The sequence below is a fragment of the Mixophyes fleayi genome, chromosome 6, assembly GCF_038048845.1.
Source record: "Mixophyes fleayi isolate aMixFle1 chromosome 6, aMixFle1.hap1, whole genome shotgun sequence".
Classification (NCBI taxonomy): domain Eukaryota; kingdom Metazoa; phylum Chordata; class Amphibia; order Anura; family Limnodynastidae; genus Mixophyes; species Mixophyes fleayi.
This window is the reverse complement of record NC_134407.1, coordinates 87,260,727-87,286,240: the sequence shown is the minus strand read 5'-3', so window position 1 is coordinate 87,286,240 and position 25,514 is coordinate 87,260,727. Positions and strand designations below refer to the sequence as shown.

At 39.0% G+C, this 25,514-nt stretch overlaps 1 protein-coding gene across 2 annotated transcripts in view; it reads left to right on the top strand.

Annotated features, from left to right (window-relative positions):
* Window positions 1-25,514, top strand: part of OPN4 (opsin 4) — a 78,199-nt gene that overhangs the window by 37,823 nt on the left and 14,862 nt on the right. For both annotated transcript variants that reach the window (XM_075217024.1, XM_075217022.1), the window contains exons 4-7: window positions 6,203-6,406; window positions 13,529-13,700; window positions 15,729-15,890; window positions 19,227-19,334. In XM_075217024.1, coding sequence (XP_075073125.1) covers window positions 6,203-6,406; window positions 13,529-13,700; window positions 15,729-15,890; window positions 19,227-19,334 — 646 coding nt within the window. The remainder of the gene's footprint in view (window positions 1-6,202; window positions 6,407-13,528; window positions 13,701-15,728; window positions 15,891-19,226; window positions 19,335-25,514) is intronic.

The following is a 25,514-nucleotide window of genomic DNA, read 5'->3' as shown; positions in this document are numbered from 1 at the left end:
CCCAGTTTTCTGCGGTCCTTGGCTTATATTCGGGTCGGTTTATACTCGAGCATATACTCTTGTATAAGCCGAGTTTTTCAGCACATTTTTTTTCTGCTGAAAAAGCCCCCCCTTGGTTTATACTCGAGTCAATAAGTTTTCACCGTTTTCTGCGGTCATCGGCTTATATTCGGGTCGGCTTATACTCGAGTATATACGGTATATGTATATGGATGTCTATAGATATAGATATAGTTATACTGTATATATAGATATATATACTGTGCAAAAGGGAGTTGGCTGCAACTTCTAAAAGAGGAGTTATGCATTTATGCATTTAGCTGGCTGCAAGAAGAGTTACACATTTGTACACTAGCACATTTAAGTTACAGAAATACAGGTGGAGGACATGTGTGATAAAATAATAGAAAAAAGTGTGATTTACCTTACTTATTTTGAAGTGGTTTAAAAGCATATCTTTCCACAGCTAACAGCCGGCTGACAGGGTATATCTGCAAACAATCATAGCACCTGCAGATTACTCTTTTTTAAAGGCACGGTGGGAAAGTTATCTGTCCATCAAGTTAGGGCTGTGGGAAGAGGATAAACTATTTAAACCTGTCTTTTTCTTTTGTGGACCTTGTCTAGTTGGGGTTTTACTTGCCTACGACCGATAATGTACCCAAAATATTTGGTTCTCTCATAGCTATGGCACACTATTCTGGAGCTGTTAATCCCACAGATTTCAAAGAAGCTAAGACTGCCTCAACTTTGGCCAGATGTGATTTCCAGTCTAGGATATAAATCACTATGTCATCTAAATAAGCAGCTGCATAAGTTGTATAGGATCTTAGCAATTTATTCACAGCCCTTTGGAAGGTGGCAGGTGCCCCATGCAACCCAAAGAGTAGGACTTTATTTTGGAAGAGACCATCAAGTCCTTGACTTGGTGAGGAAGTAAGGGGAACTTGCCAATACTCCTTGGTTAAGTCAAGAGTAGCCAGATAGTTACTACTAGCTAGATTGTCTACCAGTTTGTCCATGGGGCATCAGGTAGGCATCGAACTTCGATATGCTGTTTAGCCGCTTAAAGTCATTGCAGGACCTAATACTCCCATTGGGTTTCAGGAGAAGCACAATGGGGCTGTTCCACTCCGTAGTGGATTCCTCAATCACGTCCAGCTGGACCATCCTTTCAATTTCCTTTCTTATGTCAGCCAGTCTGGCTTCAGGAATATGGTACGGCTTCTACTTTATGGCAACTCCTGGCTGGGTGACAATGTCGTGTTCGATTAAAGTAGTGCACTCAGAAATGGGAGAGAAGACATCCCTGTTCCGATGTGTCATTTCCTCAGTCTTATGTTTCTGCCTAATAGGTAGAGCTGTCTCTATGGGCACTTTAGACTTTTCAATGACAGTACTCACTACCTGAAGAGAAATGTCCTTATCATTCCAAGGTTTAAAAATATTGACATGATATATTTGTTCCTCTACTCTCCAATTGGCGGACCTTGTAACTGACAGGACCGACCGCTTCTAGGACTTCAAATAGACCTTGCCAGTGGGTGAAAAGTTTGCTTTCCTGGGTTGGGACCAGGACTAGGACCTTGTCCCCAGACTCGAATGATCAGCTAAAGCACTTTTATCATCATACTTCTCTTCTGCCATTCCTGAACCTCTATTACATGTTTTACAATGAGCCCTATCTTTCCCAGACTCTTATACATTTGGGACGTAAAATGTACCAGATTAGGCTCCTTGGGACCTTGCTGCTCCCACCCTTTCTTTAACATATCCAAAATACCCCTGGGCTGTCTCCTGAACAATAACCCAAAGGGGTAAACAATGATGAGACATGAGGTACCTCACGGGTAGCAAACATCAAATATGGGATAAAAGTGTCCCAATCTTTTTTCCTGTGCCACAGGTTTTCTTTGCATTTGCTTTAATGTGTGGTTAACTTTCTCCACCAAGCCATCTGTTTATGGATGCTACACGGAGGTGTGAAGAAGCGTCACCCCTAACAACTGGCACATGTCCTTCATCAGCATGGACATGAATGGGGTGCCCTGGTCCTTGAGAATTTCCTTGGGAATTCACAAATATGTGAATATCAATGCAAGTTCCTTAGCTATGGTGCTGGACTTTATGTTCTATAGGGGAGCTGCCTCTGGATATCGAGTCACATAGTCAAGCACCACTAGTATACTATTGGTGCCCATGAGTGCTTTACTGTTCACCTCAGTCACACTTTTAAATAAATATTCTAAATTTGCATGATTAAGCTGGTCACAAGCAAAGTCCTGCAAAGGAAATTGGTATTGCAGACCAGTCCGTATCCTCACCGACAGACGGGGAGGGCACATCCACAACGTCTCTAGCCAACGCTGCTTTGGACTCACGGGGATAGTTTTGTGGAACTTCTACCCTGACCCCCAGGATAGCATTCCCACCACACAAGGAAAATTTTGAGGAACTCCTACCCTGACCCCCAGGATAGCATTCCCCCACACGGGAAAAATTTTGTGAAACTCCTACCCTGACCCCTAGGATAACATTCCGGTCCCAAATATCGAGGTCCAGTTTTAACTGGCAGAAGTGTTCTCTCATATTCCTCAGTTGTCCAATATACGTATGCACAGGATCTTCACATTTGTCAATCGAGTAGTTATGGTTTCAGGCAAGACAGAGCTGGAAAACAACATAAGTTCACTCCCAGAGTCAACCAATCCCAAGAGAAGATTTTGGTTGATAAGCAAATTCACCGGGAACAAACAAGAATTTCCTGATGTGGGACTCATAGTATAACAGCCTGAATAAGCAGTACCAATATACGCCACAGAACAGTGCATGGGTTCCGGTAGTTTATGACATTGATCTCTGAAGTGGCCTGGCTCACCACATTTGAAGAACTTCAGATTAGACACCTTTTGTAGCCCTCTGACAGCAGTTTTAACATTGGGCCCTGTAGCTCAATTGTCAAACCTGGCTTTTGAAGTGGCAATGACTTTGGCACGAACACAGGTGCTTTGGTCATTTGTTGTAAAGCACAAAACCTCTCTACCACTGTGGTAGCATATTCGTAGGTTTGTGGGTCTGATAACAGCACCCATCTTTGAAGGCCATGGCCCAGCCATCAGATGTAGTCAATCACTACAACTTCAATAATCTGAGTAGGCAAATTCTCCTCTGGCTACAGCCACTTTTTAAAAGTTTTGGAAAGCGCAGCCAATTGTTCTCTGAATAGACTGTCTTTGTCATAGCGCCACTCGTGATAGCTCTGAACTCACCTGGCCCCAAAACTCCAATGCAAACCAATATCTCAAACTTTAAGCAAAGATAATCAGAGGCCTGGTTCTCATCCAGAGCAATAAGAGCTTGCTGAGCTTCAGCAGTTAGATATGTCACTATCCTCTCAGCCCAAACATCAGTAGGGTTTTTTGCAGCTCTCTCATAGAATACGCATCTATGTCTTCACTTGGTGACATTTTCTGCAGAGCTGGACCAGGTGGTACATTTCTGTCATGCCTCACCAAGCCTTGCTGTTCTTTTAATAGCCTCATATTTTCCTCCTATGCCTCTGCAACTTGTAGCACCTGAGCTTGCTGCTCTTGCTGTGCACGGCCACATTCACAAGGGCTCTCAGAACTTCCTCCATGTTAATGTCTACGTTGGTTGGGTAGCAGAAACTTGTTTCTCTGAGCATCTGCAATTCTGACACCACTTGTGACATGGGCACACTTCAGATGATGCATACACGAACACCTTCTTGCTTTTACTTTGTTTTATATTGTCAGGATAGCAATGTAATTAATAACATAAAGTTTTCACACACTTTTCTTGTGACCCTAACATTAAAGTAACAGAGACCAGCTCTCTAGACACCGGCCACTGACTTGCATTGGTCACCCTATACAAAATACAAAAATGACAGATTTAGATTGTTTACCCTCCTTTCACATCCCTAACTTGATGGACTGATGACACTCCAAACTTGCCTTTAAAAAAGAATCCTCTCCAGGTGCTCTGTTCGTTTGCAGACACACCCTGTCAGCTGGCTGCTAGCTGAGAAAGAGATGCTTTTAAACTACTTCAAAATATATACATTAAATCAGACTCTTTACTATTATTTTGACACACATATGTAATCCACCTGTATCTCTTTAACTTAGGTGCACAAGTGTACAAATGTGTAACTCTGTTTGCAGGCGTTCTCTGCAGATTGCCAGCTAAATACCTGACTCCTCTTTGTAGCCTGTGGCAAACCACTCCTTCTGTCACAATAGACATCATATATAGAGTGGTCGTAGTGGGAATTTAGAAGTGCTAGTATGGAAAATTGAAGAGAATGGCCGGGGTCCTGAAAACTGTCTTGTTTTATGGATTTTGATAGTGTGCAATTAAATTTAGATTTTGTTTTTAACACTATATAGCTTAATATAAAACTTATTAAATTATATAAGGCTATCTGACCTGTGTCCCCCACTTCCCCAGTTCACCCCACTTCTCCTCCCTGTCTCTTGTGTTGCTTCAACTTACTTTAGCAGTCTCCCCTCTTCCTTATGTCTTCTATGTGTCCAGTTTCTTTTCCCTTTTCTGTTTCCTTTTTCTGTTCACACTCCCCATGTACCCATATTTTTATCCCAGGTAAACCCTTCTCACTTTCCCCTTCTGCTCTCCTTTACCTCTGCGCTTGTCTATCTATACCTGGTCCTGCTTCTATTTTTCCCTCTCACTAGTGATGTGAGGAGAAGTGTCTGTATAGGTATCACCTGCTCCCTGATGACATTTTTATCTGAAACAAAAACAAGATGTATAAATGCAAACATATACCCCTCACCAATAGTGAGCCCTGTTCAACACAGGACACATCACTACCTCCTTTCTTCATCACGAGGTCTGGTACAATCTCCAGGCCTAATACTAAATTCCAGGACTGTGTTATGTGCCTTTCGGTATTACCAGTTCATGTGTATTTTCATTTGCACACTGTTCTCACATCCAACACCTGTCATACTGTCTTGCACCCACACACATATTGGTTGCTTCTTTGTTCTAAAAAACGGAGCATGTGGATGTATGCTATGTGTGTTTGGTGGAAGTGACATCACTGCCATCCACTTGCCATTCAGGAAGTGCTGGCTGACAGGAAATACCTGGCAGCCATCTTCAGTTCTCAGTATATACCACATAGTAAAGACATGTTTTCACAGCTCTGCAGCCTCTTCTTCTTGATATGAACTCAGACAGTGCTACAAATACCTACAGGAGAAGCCATACATGTTTGACATAAATGCATGATTTTTATGGGATTTTATGGAAAGCATTGCAACATGCTGCTTAGTACATGTATTTACATTTTGTGCCTACGTAGTTCAATTTTGCTCTCCCCCTCCCAAAATCTCCCATAATCTCAGAGTTTAATATCCCCAACCTCAACTATAACTTCCTGTATAAAATAAAAAAATGCATACTATCAATAAAAGACACATTTTTAATAATGGCAGACATCTAAATCTGAACACACCTGCTCCCCTACCCACATACTCCCAGAAAATGTACCACTACATATAAAATAAGAAGCAAAAGTAAAGAAAAACACCTATGACAGTAAGGCTGCTCCACCAGGGATGGAGTATTTTTAAGAACCAATTCCCTTTCATCACATAGTCAAATGCAATGCTTTGTTTAGCCAAGGCAAAGAGAATAATTTGTCATGGAATATTCGCTTCAGAGCCCCAACCCGCCCATATATATTTACTGAGAATTGCCCTGAAAAATATTAATCTGAATTTGGATTTTTTTTTAAATCATTTATAAGACTGATACAAGCGGGTTAGCTTGATTTTCTGTCTGCTGCTTCCTCATCCCTAGTTCTGGCACAAGGCATATCAAAGCCTATTTTTATTGGAAAATTTGACATCATTTTACAATATAACACTAATAAAGGTGTCACTAGTGTATATTTTTGTTAAAAAGTGTTTTCAATATTGTGTATTCTCATATATTGATTTCTTGTTTTAACATGCATAATTAATTTGAAACTGTAATTATAGATAGCTCAATAACAACTTGCACTGTATGTAGTAATAATGTGTTTTCTATAGTTCAGTGTTTTACAATAGTCGAACAGTTTTGGATTTGCTAGCAGAATATGATACAAAGAATGCGTCTCTGACATAGAACATAAATTAACTCGATTTCGACGTTTTTGTTATACTAGGTTGTGAGCTATATGCTTTCTGCGGTGCCCTTTTTGGAATCACATCCATGATTACATTGATGGTGATTGCTGTGGACAGGTATTTCGTAATCACCCGGCCGCTCGCCTCCATTGGAAGGATGTCCAAGAAGAGGGCAGTGTTAATCCTTTTAGGTGTTTGGCTGTATGCTTTGGCGTGGAGCCTTCCTCCCTTCTTTGGTTGGAGTAAGTTTGGATGAATGATTTGACAGATAATGTGAACTAGGCATCACAGTGGCATCTCAAATCAAATAGGATTTGCACGTCAAGCTAAAGATAGAGATTATTGGCCTGTAATTAACTTTCAGATATTTAAACAACAAGGATTAGGCTTCTTAAAAATAGAAATCTTACATAGCTTTTTTGTTTCAAATTGTCTTAGTGCAGAAGAAAATAGAGAAGTAGATTAAAAAGAACATGTCAAAACACAAATAAATTACATAACCTGAGACAGACGTGAACATTCACTGGTATGATAGCCAAGGAAGCATTTGTTTCTGTCTTCTAAAAGTATATGTACACATTTAATTCTGATGCCTTTTTGATGAGAGAAATCAGGTACTTCTAAAAAATTATGGCATGGGACTAAATAAATTGTGCATACATATGTCTAAAACAATGAAGCATTTTATCACTGACAGCCCCATTACAGCATTAAGAATAATTTGTGATCACCAATGCTATCACGATGATAAAAAATGACTTATAATAAAATATTGGCAAAGCAGCTGAGCAATAGTCAGACTTGGGCTTTTAGTTCCATTTAAAAAAAGAAAAAAAGATAAAGTTTAATAAAACAGTTTTTAATTCTTTTCGACTATTATCGCCTTCCAGAGAGAGTGATTATAGAACAGATATCTTGGCGGTACAAGGCTAAAGGTTATCATCGGTCATAATAATGTTATTGCTGGAAAATAATTTGAAAGTAAGCCTTATCACATGCAAAAGGGTTTTATCCTTTCATAAATATGCCTCAAGCATGCTGAGTAGCCCAAGTAGCTAGCAAGGAGCAAAATAAATGGATCGAACGTAATTGCAGGGTAATAGATATGAGGAAGACAACAAATTAAACTTAGAGAGGTGCTAGGTCCAAAATACAGTGGTTATTATGTAAGGGATGAGACTTACCAGAATTTTACATGAGACCGACTTGCCTTAATGAGAGAGTCAAATATATTAAAATAGAAAGGAATTGGGGAAGGCAGAATAAATTACCTAAGATATACAAATAGAGCTAATATCTATTATCTAGAATGCTTGGGACGTTTCACTATAACTAAAATATACTAAATTACACTGAAAATTAGCTGTGTCTATGTATGTGTTTAAATGTACTGACTTTTGATATAGGTGACATTTGGTTCTCAGTGATAATGAAATGCCCAGTGGAAAAATACATTTTGGATCAGTGGTCGAAGTGGAAATTTAGAAGTGCTGGTATGGAACATTTACTGTGAAATGAACGGCTGGGGGTCTGGGTGCTGCCTAGGCCCCCTGAAAGTTTAGGGATTCTGATAGAGTGAAATTTAATTTTAGATGAATTTTAACACTATATAGTATCATTTAAAACATATTAAATGATGCAACACTATCCACCCTGTGTCCCCCACCTCTCCTGTGTCCAATTATTTTTCCTCTGTGTCCCTCCACTTCTCCCTCCTGTCTTCTTTGTTTACTTACATTATATATTCCATGTTACCCTTTATCTTTCCCTTATCTGTTACCTTTCTCTGTTCCTATGTACCCCTATCTTGATTGCAGGTAGCCCCCTCTCTCCATCCCTACCTGCTATCCCTTATGCCTCACATCCTGCTTGTCTCACTCTTACCTTACTCCTTGATCCTCTCTATCTATCCCTGTTCCTGCTCCTATTATTCCCTTTCACTAGTGAATTCACACCTTTGCCCCTTTATCATCACACTGCAGCCTCCTTCATCACACTATGCCCAATCTTTCATCACACTGTGCCCCCTCATTCATCACACTGTGCCTCCTTATCCATCACACTGTATCCAGAGCTGGATTAAGGCTTTGGGGGGCCCGGGACACTCAAGACAGGGGGGCCCCTAAAATCTAAAATTAAGAGCATAGTGTCTTCATTGGGTATAAGGCTGTAAGCATTGACACATCCTGCATTACGACACCTATAGCCCGCAGTACGACATTTACAGCTCTCCCAGAGGGCTCGTCTAGCTTGTCTGCACAAGAAAAGTCATTACCTCCACAAACTAAAATACTTCACATTAAAACAATCATCAAAACCCCCACATTAAAATAGGCATTGACACCACACATTAAAAATACAACTATACCGCACACTAAAACTAGCAATGATACAGCACACTAAAATTAACATAAAAAAATAAACATTGATAACATAACACCAATTTTGACATTATATATATATATATATATATATATATACTACAATTTTAATCAATATTTATTCAAAATTGCTAATGGGTGTGTTGATGCACCCTCCTACAGACAAAAAAACCTGCATTGTTTTGTACACCATTGAACGGTCACCAAAAATTAGGATTGTCCCACTAGAATCACAACATTTCACAGACTCTGCTGCTTTCTCCTACCTGTTCTTCTCACTTTCACCACCTGAGCTGCAGGTTTCTTTAGTTGCGGCTTGTCTGGATCCTGGAATGTTGGAGGACCTATTTGGGAAAAAAAAGGGTACATTTAGAAAATTACAGCCAGCCCCGGCGTTAAATCAATACCACCCACGATTAATAATTAGGCCTTCCTCCAGCCCCAACATTAAAATATTAGTATTCATATTTAATAAATAAACCTATTTCCCTCCCTACAAACAGGTCCAGCAATAAATTAATAGTATTTGCATTTCAGAAATATACCTATTTCCCGAACCTGTCACTGCCATTAAATAATTCATAGGCACATTTAATAGAGACCTCATTCTCCCCAAAGCACCCCATCTTAAATTAATAGTCCCCACTATTGTGCCTCTCTCCCACACCTTTTCATTATACTGTGCCTCTCTCCCGCACTTTTCCCTCATACTGTGCCTGTCTCCCCATTTTTCCTCAATCTGTGCCTCTTCCCCCTTTTTTCTCATGCTGTGCCTCTCTCCCCCCCTTATTCCTTACTGTGCCTCTCCCCTTATTCCTTATTGTACCTCTCCCCCCTTATTCCTTACTGTGCCTCTCCCCTTTTTCCTTACTGTGCCTCTCTCCCCTTTTTCCTTACTGTGCCTCTCTCCCCCTTTTCCTTACTGTGCCTCTCTCCCCTTTTTCCTTACTGTGCCTCTCTCCCCTTTTTCCTTACTGTGCCTCTCTCCCCTTTTTCCTTACTGTGCCTCTCTCCCCTTTTTCCTTACTGTGCCTCTCTCCCCTTTTTCCTTACTGTGCCTCTCTCCTTATTCCTTACTGTGCCTCTCTCCTTATTCCTTACTGTGCCTCTCCCCCCTTATTCCTTACTGTGCCTCTCTCCCCTTATTCCTTACTGTGCCTTTCTCATCTCCTTTTTCCTCATAGTTTGGCTTTCTGCTTAATTCCCTTTTTTCACTTACCTTTCTATTAGCTTTTCTTTTCTTCTCCTCTCTTCAGTCTTCTGTCTTCTTGCTTCCTCTCCACGCTGCTCCTCACTGAATGACAGGCGTGACTTGATGACATCACGCCTGTCATTCAGTGTTAACAGAGCAGAGAGGAAGGAGGGACGCCGGCGTGGCCGCGATCAGGTGAGTAAATCTCTATTTTTATATTTTTTTGCTCCCCTGCTCCCCCCCACCAATGAGGAGGAGCAGCCCAGAACCCGCTCGCAAACCCCCCGACCCCCCCTCCCGCGCCGCAGCACCACCGCACCACATATAACAAAAAAAATTATGGGCAGAGCTGTCAGACAGCAACTGACAGCAGGAGCAGGTTAGATCACACTGGCGACGGGGGGGGGGAAGCCGCGGAGAGAGGGGGGTCCGGAGCGGTTGCTGTCAGTTAGAAACTGACAGCAGGAGAGTTTGTGCAGCGGCGGGGGGCCCTTAGAGAGAGGGGGGCCCGGGGCACGTGCCACCTGTGCCCCCCCTTAATCTGGCTATGACTGTATCCCCATATCACACTGTGCTCACTCCATATTGAACTGTGCCCTCATTCATGACACTGTGGCCCTTCCATGTATCACATTGTCTCTGCTCCATATTTCAACCTTTGCCCCCTCCATATATCAACATGTCCCCCTCCATATATCACCCTGTGTCCCCTCCATATATCACACTGTCCCTCTCCGTTCTACACTTACTTATCTATGACCTTCTTTCCTCTGTCTTCTCTTCCTCTTTTTCTTTTCTTCTATGTTCTGGCTCCTCTCTGCACCCTGCTCCATTTTTGCTGACTGTCAGGCTTGACGTCATCATGTCCCGACTGTCAGTTAGAATTAAGCAGAGAGGAGCAGGGAGCCGATGCAGAACATGTGGACATGCAGGGAAGGCATGCGGAGTGCTTCTCAGGCACCTTGCCTACCCGGCTTACTGCCGGCCCTGGTTGTGAAGTGGGACAGAGAAGTGCTGGTATTTCATACCGACACATACTGCCCACTTCAAGCACTGTTTCAGAACACCTGAATTAAAGAGGTTACACAAGTCCAAAGCATACAAAAAGATGCCATGCACTAAATGAAAAGAAAAATGGGCTAAAAAATACTGGTAATGTGGAAGAAATGGAGGGAAAATAAAGAGAAATCTGTTAGTTACCAGGATGCACATCATTTGCTAGTAAAGGAGGAAATTAGATCAAGCATTGAAAAAGAGCTTTTTACACATATGATGATTGAGACCTTTGGCTATTTTTGCATATTTTCATTTCCCACTTTTGCTAAATAATATTACTTTAGATATTATGCTTGAATCAGTTGATGATCAGTGAATTACTGCTGGCATCATATGGAAAATGACAGATATTGCCAGACATAATCAAGTTCAAGCAGTCTTTGCCTAAACCTAACTCCTTGCCCGCTAATATTCACTAAGACTACCTCTGCTTGTATATTTGTAATTTTGAAGAGGGTGTAGCCAATCAGATTATCAGTATGTTCACAGCAGCACAAACTATTCAAACATTGAGTATGCTGATCTTGTGAAAGGCAGTGACCTGTCCATTAGTGTGATTATGTAAGTGACAGAGTTCTGCCTGTTAAAGGGATAATGACTATGATGTGGAGAGGATAATGGAAGGCACATGGTCCCTAACAGCACACATTAGTGATGTGAAACGTACCTTTATATGAAACAACGTCAATTTAGCCAACTTGTTTACTAGGGAAACACAATTATGCTTTTTATGGATCGTAAATGGTCCATTTTTATGAATATATATATAATACAAGTTAACCCGTGCATGATACTCATGCATTTTTTTGTCAAATAATGTCAGTATACCAAATTTCAGGTCATTCGGATGAGCCCTTTCTGAGAAAATAGTTTTTTCCACTGACACACACACACTAACACACGCCGCTACACATGCAGGGGCGGATCTAGAAAATGTTTGCTCCCCGGGGGGATGTTAGGGCGGGGCGATTTAGGCCTCGCCCCCTTTCCGACTTCTGAGGCTGCGGGGGGCTGCACAGTATGTGCAGGTCCGCTCGGCAGTGATAGGCAGGGGCAGTGTGCTGCCCGGCTGCTCTGATTGTGTTTAAAACACAATCAGAGAAGCCGGGCAGCACACTGTCACTGCCAAACGGACCTGCACATACTGTGCAGCTGTCGGCAGAAAACCCCTGCTAGGGGGGGGCGATTGCCCCGATCGCACCCCCCTGGATCCGCCACTGTACACATGTGTGTTCATGAGGTAAAATTACCTCACGAAAATGAGTTTGACCCCTCAACTCGTCAATAATGTCAGTATACCAAATTTCAGCCCTTTTTGAGGTTTTTTTTCCACACACACTAAGAATTTAGTAGGTCAGTTAACCCGTGCATCATACTCATGCATTCTAGTCAAATCAAGCTACTTAAGGTGTTAAAAACTCCCCACTGTCACCCCCGGCAACCACGAACCACTCCCAACTGTCACTTCTCCTTCAAGAAATATATAGGTCAGTGTATAATTCTGCCCAGCAGGTGGCGCTGCAGCTTGTTTTTTTTTTTTCACACACACACAGACAGACTAACACACGCCACTAGACATTTATATTATAGATATATATATATATATATATATATATATATATATATATACACACATACTGGTGAGACGATCTACACCTATGATTAATAGACAAGCTACAAGAAAGCAGGCTATATTTTGCCCATCTTACAATTGAGTTGTGCAAACTCTACACTATATACCTGTGATGGTTATGTAGTACATCTAGTGACTGAATGTTATTTTCTGTTGAATTCATGTATGAAAATCTATATTGTATGTCACCTTGTAATGTAATCTCAGCATGTTCTTTGCTAGATGACATGAGTTTGAACATGCAAGTGTCATTAGTCTGTTGAAAATAGCCAGACCAGGGAGATATATGATCTTGGAGGAGTTTGAAGCCCCAAAGTTGTAAACCATCTAGCCACTCAAGCAAAGCAGAGGTGAGAATTAAAGGTCATGTGAACCTTCCCGATCTCAGGACATCCTTAGCTCACTTTAAAAGCCTTGTGACATTCGGGAGATCAATCTGTCCTTATTGACAGCTAAACTCCAAAGGTGGGGGTTGAAAGTGTATGTGGAAAAAAGTTTAAAACCTTCTGACTTAGACAATAACGTGTGCATTCTCATGAGGGGGCCTATCAAGACTGAAATATTCAATTTTCCTCAAATGTGTTCCCCCACACATCAGGCCTTAACTAGTAAGTAGTGACTCTGATTTGATTTCCAATTTTATTTTCTAAAACTTATTTGTGCAAATGTATTGTTATTAATTTTTTTAACTAATCCTTTGAACAATTTTCCAGATTAAATAAATTTAATCTAGTGTGTTCTCCCTGATTTCTTGTGAATTTATAAAGCCAAGGGAGGCTCATGCTACATGTGTATATGATTTAAGTGTGAAACATTAATAAGTGGTTCTGATGAACGTAAGGACACCATAATTAATGCTTTCTGGTGGCAGAAAAGGTGTATTCGTTGCTAAGTGACTAAGGTGTCGCCAGTTCAGATTGCTGTATCTGGGACAGGCTGGGCATTCGTGACAATACCTTTTCAGCAATATGTAACCACTCTAATACTGCTGTGTTGATTATATTACCTTATTTGGAAGTTAAGTTTGGCTGCACAATTTCATATCAATAAAGTATTCCAGCATAACAGAGAAAATTTTTATTGTTTCTTACTTCTTTTAAAGGTGCTTATGTTCCTGAGGGCCTCATGACTTCCTGCACATGGGACTATATGACCTTCACGCCTTCGGTTAGAGCCTACACAATGCTCCTCTTTTGCTTTGTCTTTTTTATCCCCCTTTTTATCATTATTTATTGCTACATCTTCATTTTCAAGGCCATCAAGAATACTAACAGGTAATTTGTTTAGTAATATCATTTAGTAATGTCAATAATTGATGACAACATTACACATATCATAGGTACTTCTCACTGATCACATGTGTAGCTTGTATGGTTCACAATTGTTTTTTTTTATTTTTGCAAACTAGGACACCAATGGGACATGTTTAGTCCATAAACGGTGTTTCTCATACTTTTTTGGATGCCACGCTGCGAAATGTAACAAACAGTAACAGAGTATGAACCTATACCCTAAAATTCTGTTGATCATATAAGGAAATTAAGTTATAGATTTGCAGTGGTGAAAAACAACAAAACTAAGTAATTTGATATAGTATTTTCCATTGAATAACCAATACCAAGCAGAAAAAAACAGTATATCATCATCATGAAAAGAGAAAACAAGTTATTAGAGAAATTAGTTAAAACACTGATCACTCAACAATTCTGTGAAAAGAATTGTTTGTGGTAGAAGTGGTTGTGCCTTGAAGCGCCTTAACGCAGAGCTAAGGCCTAACATATAAAATAAATTATATGAGAAGGGCAGTAGGATTTAATTTAAACACAAATACATCATTGGAAACCATAAGAAGCTAGTTATTTTTGTTTTTTTATTAGAGTTTCTCGTCAATTTGTCCAGATGTCAACCCTCCCTTATCACTGTCTGTTAACTATCTGCTTAGTTGTTTCACTCTAACACAATTGTTTCTCTCTTTTACATTGTGCTGAATAATTCAAATCCCATTAATCAGGCACTGTGCTAAAAATAAAATTGCAATGGAATTCTGGGAACAATGATGACCACATGACCGGCAATAATTATTTTCGTGCAACCTGGTATTTCCCCACATTGTATCAAATCCAATCCAGTTGAATGCTGATAATGTATGATGAGCTCTCATTTTGTACTATATTTGTTCAATTTGGTAAAAACAATAAAATCAGACAGTATGTGGACCACATAACAGTCTCTGCTATAAAATGTTCTCTCACCTCCCTGCACTAGTAGATAGGACAGACTCACAGTAGTAACTTATTTTAGTGGACTCTACATTACAACCGGAACCTGAAAGAAATGTACACTCCGCATGCCTTCCAATCACCTTTCCTTTGTGAACACCTTCCAATCTCATTCTGTCCCCAAGCTTTTGTCTCTCCTTACTATCCCCAACCTGTATAAACATTTGTACATGAGCAGTTGTGCCAAAATTGCATAGGTGGCAAGTAACTGGGAAAAACATCAGGAAGTGAAGCATGACCACTTTAAAATGACGATGTGACATACTAATGTTTTATATGATTGGCCTGGGCTCTGTCTCTCTCTTTCCAGTACTGTGTTAATTCAAGGGATGGGCTCACACAACTCTAGTATCTTAAGTCACAAGAGTAGCGCATACTTGAAATAATGCCTTGTGCCCAGCATATGCTACATGCATGGCTTGTGAGTGCAATTAAATGTCACACTACCGCCTTCCAAATGTATAATTTCATAAACATTTCATAGAAGTTTAATTCCAATATAACATGCTAATATATCCATGAAAGCGACAGTGTTCAAGCAGTTGTTAATTTAATTACATGGCCTGAGCTTGAAACTTTTGAGAAAGCTGTGACTCTGTGCCAATGACATTCCAAAGGTATGCAGGGGAACAAGTCAATGCAAATAATTAAAAAACAATACAGAGATTGTTGAAGTATGACACATGCCGACACAATGACACAATGCTATGACTTCTGTGATATAACCTATTATCATGTCTCACAACCACCTGGAAGGAGAGAAGACACTTAAAGAATCAAAGTGCCAGCCACTAAATGACAGTGCTGCAAATCCTGTTCTATACCACCAATCCTAGGCCACAAAAACTACAGCTGAGCCCCCATTGCTGAGTTTGTACAAACTGGTACTAAATAGAAAGCCTATCCCAACAGACATAATTTGTATGCAGGACGAATTGAAACCTTTTAGGGTACCATACATTTTCTTTTTATTCAAATCAGATTTAATGCTGTTGTGTTTTAAAAATACTTTACCTATAACAGGGCTGTTCAGAAAATAGGATCAGATGACAACAAGGAATCTCATAAGCAATATCAGAACATGAAGAAAGAGTGGAAAATGGCAAAAATCGCTCTTATCGTCATCCTTCTCTATGTGATTTCATGGTCTCCCTATTCAACTGTAGCACTGGTGGCCTTTGCTGGGTAATTTTCACGCACACACATATATACATACATATATATATATATATATATATATATATATATATATATATAATATTACATTTATGTTAGCATGAAATGTAAAATAACTAGACAGTTTAATGTCAATAGATGTTTGAACTAACTTAAATGTTTGTTTTTTCTTACAAGGAAAAGTAAGAATTGTAAATGTTAATATCGGAGCTTAATTATAATATTTAAAAATATTGTTACACTATATGCACTAAGGTTGTTAAGGTTGTGTAAAATGGTAAACATGTATTTTAAATAGAATTATTAATTTTACTGATATTCTTAATTAATCCAGTTAAATTTAGTAGCAAATACCATATGGTATGGACATTAAATTCTCGGCATTAGAAAAAGCTAAAACATTTTAAGCAGGTTTACAGTGGTACATTATAGTAAATGCAAACCATTTTACATGTTTCCTTTACCATTGATGACCAGGAGCAAATTGTCATGAGCCGCGGCGATCCGCGGCTCGCTTTCTCCTCCAGCGTCCCGGCTGCTGTGGCAACAGCCGGGACGTAATTTCCGGTTCCCCTCGCCGTTGCAAAGAAGACGGTCGGGATGCTTTCTGATAGAGCGCCACGTCCCGGGAACGCTGACAGACGGACGTGCGCGCAGAGTAAAAGAAACAACCTGTGGGCTAATTAATTACTCTTGAATTAATTAGGCAGGTCCTGGGGATAGTTTCAGGGTTAAGCCCTGATTGGCTCCCTTCAGTATTTAAGGCAGGGAAGGCTTAGCCTCCCTGCTGGTTATAGCGTTCTGTTACCAGTTGTTGACCTGCTCCTTTGTTGTGTTTGGTGAAAATCTTTGGATTGACTTCTGTGTATGACCTCTGCCTGTTTCCTGGATCCTGATACCTGCTAGTTGTGTTAAGGTAATTTCCAGAATAAATAAATATTGTCCAGTCCAAATTGTAGATTTTGCAATAAAAAAGAGATTTACTTCATTTTTAGATCTTAAGCTACATAGTTACCATACAGGAGACAGACCAAGAGCCTTAGCAGAATGCCTGCACTCAATTGACTGCAGGTCAATTTAAAAACTTTCACAATGGTGGGTGTGTTTACAAAATGATGTCATCACAGAGGTCAATGGCTTACAATGAATCCCGGATCTATTTTCTCAGAAGAGATATTTGCACAAGATATAGTTCCTAGCCTTTTCACAGTATTATACCAGAAATTCCTCAATATAATAATATGTATTATAACAATAATATATAATAATATTGCAAATCAGGTTGCTGACACTAAATGTTATTATTATTATATATACAACTTCAACAGTTGCTCTGACCTTCTGCCTGTTACCTGGACTTTGAACCATCGCTTGTTGCCCTGACCTTCTTCCTGTTACCTGGACATTGAACCATCGCTTGTTGCCCTGACCTTCTGCCTGTTACACGGATTTGCATCGTTGCCTGTGGCCCTGACCCTACTTGTAAATACGAAATATTCTGCGCTTGAACCTAAATAATGAAGATATCCTGATGTATGGGAATTGAGACTTTATCGATAATAGAAACTTGATAGATTAACAACAATGGTGTAAAGAAACAATAATAGCGAAAATCACATGTCATAGAAATAGCAAAACTTTCTTGGGCGAATAATACATGTGGATTGAATAAAACCTAAGCGATAACAAGTATAAAAAGTATAAAAACAATTTTAAAAAAACAATTCTAGAACAGAATTCTGTGATCATTAAACTGTGCAGATTTGCAGTAATGGCAAAAGGTAATACGATCCAACAGAGGGATCAGGAGCAGTCCTTATAGTAAAAATAGTCCAGTGTGCTTGATAATATCCCAATAAGGGTAAAGTCCAGATATATTGTAGTTGGATACTTGCGTTTGGAGATATTCCCGGCTGATCGCAAGGATATCCGGTTCCAACCAAGTGTTGTACAGATGATAAACGGAGATTCCTAGCTGTTATTGCGGAATATCTAATGTGAAAGGTCAGTAAAGTTGTAATAGTCTGTTGTGCCGAGTCGGGTAGTGTCATGCAGGCCGATAGTGGAGCGCACGATTCCTGGATGTCCAAACCGGATGTGCACAACCGGATATGGCAGATGATTGACCAACGCGTTTCGTCACCTAGGTGACTTTCTCAAGGCAGTGATTGACATATGCAGTGGGGCGGATCCTTTATACGATGTTCATGAATGATTGACAGAATGAGCCAAAAGTGTAAATAGTTGTTAATCTGTTGCGGGTCTTCAATGTCTAGCAGGATATGACTTATCCCTCTGTTAGATGATACAGTATAGGTACATCATACATATATTTACATAGTGGTTGGCATTACTTGGATTACAGCGTGACCCAGAGGTTGAGTGTAAATGATTGATCATTATATATTGAACACATCGTTATTGTTATGACATTACTAGCGGTGAAAAAAAGCATATCAAATGTAGATGGCAAGTAATGTAATAAGCGTCATTATCAGATGCATTTTGGTGCATTAACATGCACTTATGTATATATGTTCAAGGAGATACATATATAAATATATATAATAGAGGCCATATGTGCTGTGAGAAAGGATTACCGACATGAATATAACATATACATATATATATATATACTATATATACTATATATATACCCTACTTGTATCTGATGTTTCCGCCTGTGCTCTGTTAGGCCAGTCAGACATTACCATGTTCAAGATCACAGACCTCAGGCCTGTCCCTACTTCGTGTATTGCCTCCTACTCCTGAGTGCTGCTGTGTGACCATAAACTTATACTATACTGAGTATAAGACCTGGGGGCATCCGAGTACCTGTGAGCATAACCAGTCGCTGCGGGAAAGGCGGCTGCTATAGTTGAAGACCTCTTCCGCTAGTTCTACAAGTTTATGACGCACTGGTGGCCATAACACAAATATTTTCTTTAACAGCCTTTCTTGTCTTGCATACTTGTACGGTGCTGTAGTTTTTTGTGGTGCCCTTTAAATAAACATTATAATAATAAATGCCTGTAATTTGAAACCACCATTTTAAAACCAGTTTACACAAAAATGTTATTTAAAACGCAGACAAGTAATCAATTTGGTTTATAACATCACTTTACACCATAAGGGCTTGTTTACACAGGCACTGACATACAACAATAGTTAAAGCAAGTTTAGCAGGCTTTAAGAATGTTCGTTAACCAGTTAACATTAATGTCCCATGTATATGAAACCTAACACATTATATTGTACGTGTCCCTAATGAATACTTCTCAGTAAGTTAACATATGTGTGACCACTAAATAATGATCTTCTCTGATTTGTACATGTTTTCCACAGGTATGCAAGTTTCCTAACGCCGTACATGAACTCTGTACCTGCTGTAATTGCAAAGGCGTCTGCCATTCACAATCCTATTATTTACGCCATAACTCATCCTAAATACCGGTATGTTTTATAATATTTAGCAAATATATTGTATTATATGCACTATATGGAGGATCTTTGACTGTTCTAGGGGTTTAACTACCAGAGATGTGTGGGATATGATGGCTGCATGGCCTAACACTTGAGAGAGACCCAATCCTCACTATATTTTCTCCCAAATGTCCTGACTTAAGTGGGACAGTTCTGATATGATGGGACAATCCCGCCGTGCCACTGGTCAGGCAAACTTGGAAGATGTAGCTTGCTAATGGGTCCAGTGCACACATCCTCAAAGCGTGATTTTAGGGGATGGAATGTAAGTTGGGGGCACCCAGATTTTATGAAGTACTGGACAGGCCCCTGTAAGATGTGGTACACCTCAACAGAACTCACACAATATATTTAATTTCAAATTTCTAAAGGTTGGGAGGCATGTTTTCTCTATTAATCCCACAATATTGTAGTTTTATGACCATTCTCAGACAACTAAGTCTGACAAATATGCAGAAACAGAAAAGAGCAAAAACTATTTCACACCACTGCATGTAATGAAACTTATGTATCATGCATCTAGAATGAAAAAAAAAGAATAAAACATATGTCCTATAATCATACGTATACAATAGTCTAAACTCTCAAGTTGGGTTTGCCTGAGCTTGCTATTGAGTTTTATACAGCAGTTTTAATGAAAATATGTTACTGGTGGTAATTTTCAATTGGGTTCCAGCTGCATTATGCATTGAAGCATATTACGTTTTTTTAAAGTAGCTCTTAACATAAAATATACATTGGTAACAATTTCTCAAAACACATTGTTTAAACCAGTGGGAACTGTAAACTTGTCTCACTAGCCCCTAATCCTAATATAAGACAAGTCCTTCTCAAACTTATTATCTCTGTATGTGTATGTTTATCTCATATATAAGTGGTTAGCACTTCTGCCTCACAGCGCTGTGGTAATGAGTTCAATTCCCAACCATGGCCTTATCTGTGTGGAGTTTGCATGTTCTCCCTGTGTTTGCGTTGGTTTCCTCCAACACTCCAAAAAACATACTGGTAGGTTAATTGGCTGCTATCAAAAATGACCCTAGTCTCTCTCTCTCTGTATGTGTGTGTATGTTAGGGAAGTTAGATTGTAAGCTCCAATGGGGCAGGGACTGATGTGAGTGAGTTCTCTGTACGGCGCTGCGGAATCAGTGGCGCTATATAAATAAATGGTGATGATGATGGTGATGATGATATACCTGATCATGTCTCTGTCCCTTTTGTACAGTGCTATGGAATTTGTTATGACATTATAAATTAAATATAAAGTAATATAACAGAGCTATTAGTAACATTCACAAATATATGTATAGAACAGCTTATGGGAATTAACAAAAAAACTGATCATGGAGGGAGGAGTTTTTCCAATGCACACCAAATTTCCTGTCAGTAAGTCTATAGATGGTAATTGCAGACAGTCTTTGTCTCAAATGGCTACTTATAGAGATCAATAGCTTGCTCTCAGCTGCCAAGCAAATGTAAATAGAATATAAAACATCTTAACGTCTGTCAAGGTGTGGGAATTTTTACATATAATTTTTAAATGTTATTAGTAGATATTTTATATAAGGCAACTTGTTTTGCAGGTCTACTGAAATTTAGTAGAGTTACAGTAGCTAACATGTCTAACTCAGTTTATTGATTCTCAAACATAAATTCACTCTTATCAGTCACCTCACCCCTATTAACTGTATAATCTTACTGATGCAGTGCTAGAACGTACCTTGTCGCAGCACCTCCTGCCAGCGGTTGATATAGGCCTCTAGAGAAAGCTTGTGTGCTAGCTTGCAGTAGGGGAAGTGGGTAGAGCTCACATGTAGTTTAGTGGAGAGGGAGGACCTCAGAATCTTTGCTCGTTGCTCCAGTGAGATGAGAAAGGTTCCGTTGCCTTGTAATACAGGGTATGTTGCTGTGTTATCTCCCTGCATATTACAAAGGAAAACCTATGTGTCAGCAGGAGGTGCTATTAAATGTAGTCTCTCTGAATAGTTCTGATTCATGCACTGTTCTGCTTTTTACTCATAGATTTTATAGATGAGCATGCTTTGTGTATCTGTGTAGAAATAGATGCAGTTGTCAAATTTAAAAATGAAAAGAATAATTTCAGGAAAAAAATTAAAATTCAGTTTGGGGTGGAATATAAAGTACCAAGTAATCTCAAAAAGGTTATTCAGGGTATCCATAATGTCCCTTGATATTTTTTACTAACCTGCCACTGCATCTCATGCTATTGTTATTGGCAGCTTGTTGCCGGCGAACAGCATGGTGTCTGTTTGAAAAAAAATAAAAATACACCACTAAAGCCGATTGCTTCCTGTAGGTGACGTAAGCCAGTCACCTAGAACTCCTAGGGTTAGGGGGCACCTAAAACACTGAGGACCTGATTTTGAGTTAGAAGCAAAGCAATGGAGCAAATTTGCATCTTAGCAAAAGCATGTCGCGTTGGAGGAGGAGGTAAATTTAAAATGTGGGTACTGGTTTATATATCAACTAAAATTTCAGTGTAAAATTAAAGGTATCAAATATTTGTGTCCTACATGAAAAACAGCCAGTATCTTCCTTGCGTGCAAAAAAATAAGTCATTTTGTACCCCTTGCATTGTAACACGGATTGTCCAGGTGCAAAGTTGCTAATTTTCATTTTTTCATTGCTTTGTTCGTTACTCAAAATCAGGCCCTGAATGAGTGACATAATGAAACATATTCGGTATTTTTTATTGTCCCTGTGGCACCTCCACAATTGGCACGGGATATTGGCATGTAGCAGCTGGTAGCAGCTTCTTGTCTGGTACGCGTGGCAATTCAAAGGTCTTTTTAGTGGAGGGAGATGGGGGGCAGTCTAAATAATATGCTTGTTATGCTTTTATTTTGAAGTAAATGGTATCTCCAGGTCTGGGGGATTCATTCCTCCAGTTTTAGGCAATGTGGAAATGCACATCAGACATTCTTATTCTCTGCACATTGTTCTGAAAATCTCTCTTGACTTTCCACCCAGAAGACAATTGCTCATACCTAACAGAACAAGTTATGAAACTTCAGCTATCATGCTCTTATAATTTAAATCTATTTTTTTACGTAGGATTAAAGATCTTATCATGTTATCTAAAAATAAGATATTTTTGGAACTAAAAACAAGTTGAATGCTAAATGAAAGTTATTGTAGCAGATTAGCAGTAATAGGTGCACATGGGAAGTAATGTGCAATGTCCTAAGCAGACCTTTTTGGCTCCAAATTATAATGCATAATATACACATGCTTTAACCATGAAAGACTTTAGAAAATATATATAAATAGTTGTAAAAGGGTAGCTGTCAAACCTGTACATACATAATATTTAGATTTAAACATACAATTTACATTAAATTTATATTTAATTTGTGTGGATAAAAATTTGCATGAAAGTTTATACAGTTTTGTTTTTGCTTCTGCTGCTAATTTGAACAGCTGCTTCTCTCTCTCATTCTGAATCTTTTCAATTTTCACTCTCCCATGCCTCGCAACTGTGCAGATTTAGGTGGGACAGTCCGGTTTTGAGGACTCTGACCTCACCACTGCCATATTTGAAATTCGGGAGTCTTGACCGGGTCACTGCTGGTCTGCTAAGAATGGGTGTATGGAGGGGAGGGAGGTAACGGGCAGCCTAGTTCCCCAAAAGTGTGACATGACCATGCCCCCAGACCCAATTTACATAATTGAGAAGGTAGCTCTAACACACATAATTGGTATTTTGCATTATCATTAATTCACTAATTGTGTTGCCTTTAGGTAAGATAGCCAAATTCAGGGTATATGAGGAAATAAAGCAATAAATATAAAGTAGGTTCTAGCTACTGTCCAAACCTCTTGTAGAAACACAGTAGACTTTAAATCTATAACGTTTTCAGGATCTAAACAGTGTAGTGCATTTTATGGGTAGCTTGGCTAGTGTAGTTTAGTTTAGTATAGTTTATTATTTTTAACCCCTAGGACAAAAATGTGTTGTTTTTTTTGTTTTGTTTTTTACTGACCGGCCACCTTTTCCAATATATCCTTAGGCACAAATTGACAAGCACAATATTCTGCTCTAATGTATAACTAGCTTAACTTTTGTTCACAATATTTTTTTTATACAGTCACTAATTTATAAAAAAAAAAGTAAAAAAAAAAAAAAGGCAAGAAACAAGTGCAGATATGACAACTATGACAAAAAGTATAGAATAAACTACAGGCAATTTACGTAAAACACTTATGAACAATAAGTAATAACAACTGACAACATACCTTGTAAATTGGCAGTAAAACATTATTAATAAGAAACAGATTGACTCTGAGTTCTAATGTATAGAACACAGTTATTATGAGTACTAATTTATATAACATACAATTTCATGCAAAGTTGAGAAATAAAAAAACACTGTTTTGGCAGTTTCCTTGTCCACCATAGACTATAGTTTAAAGTAGTTTTTGTAGCATGAGACACAGGGAGACAAAGTAACTTGTCCCAGAGCACAAGGAGCTTAAACTAGGATATTAATTGGTGTCTCCATTAAGTCTGAAGATCATTAGGCACACATTTATCGTTAAAATCCATGCATTCAAACTGTATTTAACTTGATATAAAGAGTATAACTTTAGTAATCACAGGAGAGAAACTATTTGTTAACCTAGTTTACCAATTAAATTGCTTTATTTATTCATTTGATATTATATTATATCTATTTTTTGTTATCATCAACATCATCATCATTTATTTATATATGTCATTGTAAAGTTTGTACCAAAAATTTGATATAGCTGTTTTTTTAAATGTTTCACTCAATGGGGCGTATTCAATTGTTAGCGTTAACGCTAACAAATGAGCGCTTCCCCACTACATCTGATCTGCCTGAGACTATTCCTTAGATCACCCCACTGTGGGTAATATAAAATGTGAGGCATTATATTTTCCACTACTATTATTTACTAGCGAGAAATATACAAAACAATTATATAAAATGGCACAATTTTCTGTATTGCCTTTCCAAATTATTTTAAGACTAGCATAGGCATGTCCACAATAATTTGATACCCAATTCTTTTTAATGGGCACAGTATATCAAAAGTATAAATACTATGTACATTAGACCTAATTGTGCATAAAAAAAAGAGCCAAATGACCAGCACATATTATATATCCACATGCTCAACCATATATCTATACTGCCACCATGTAGTCCCGTAATGCCACCAACTTTTTTTAAGCTGGTGAAAGTGAAACAATAAATGCAATTATTTTTTGTTTTTAGGCAGCAGCACATATGTTAGTAAAGTAAGTAATATAAGTAAATAAATCCAAGATAAACAATTGCATCCACCATATAGTACAGAACACTTTGTATATAGTCAGGGGAGAACAAAAAATTTCATGGGTGGGCAAAAGGCTAAGGACTACTATAGGGTTTGGAGCCCATTTCTCTCGCTTTGGTATTTCGTTTTGCGACAGTTGTAACAGTGACTGTAGATTCAAAAAGACTCCCAATAATATGTTAATTTTTGTCACTGTTTGAGGGCATAGGCAAGCCGAGGAGGGGTTTCCTAGTTTCCTAAACCCCCCCCCCCCCCAAGCTTGAGGCACTGTATAATTGAGGTAGCTGAACCCTGCCCCCTGTTTCACACGTCTCTGCTTGAAAAGGGAGAGTTGCGTGCACCTAACAGTAATGCACGCAGCATTGCCCATGTATATTATGGGAATAGGTAGAGTTGGAGAGCAGCCAAGCACTGTCTAATATTATAGCTACGAACCCATGCGTGCTTGCCACGCCCATTGGTGGCATGGTGTGGAAACCTTCCTCTACAAATCCTGCGTTTGCCCCTGCAAGGGTTGACCAACCCCAGTTTCATTGTTTATTTTACTATAACAATGTATTGCTACATTATTAAATAAATATTATTATTGATCTTAACTACCAATTTGTACAATAGCTGTTAGAGAGATAGATAAAAACAATTGTTCATCTTAAAAAGTTTCATTTTTCATAGTCATTAACCTAGTTTATGTTCAGATTTCGTTGACCCCATAATCTCATTTAACTGGGAGTATTTTAAATCTATAGTCATTGCCTCACTTGTTATAGTATGTGCTATAAATTTAAGTTGCTATTTCTCATGTTTGTTACTGGACACACCACACGAAATTCA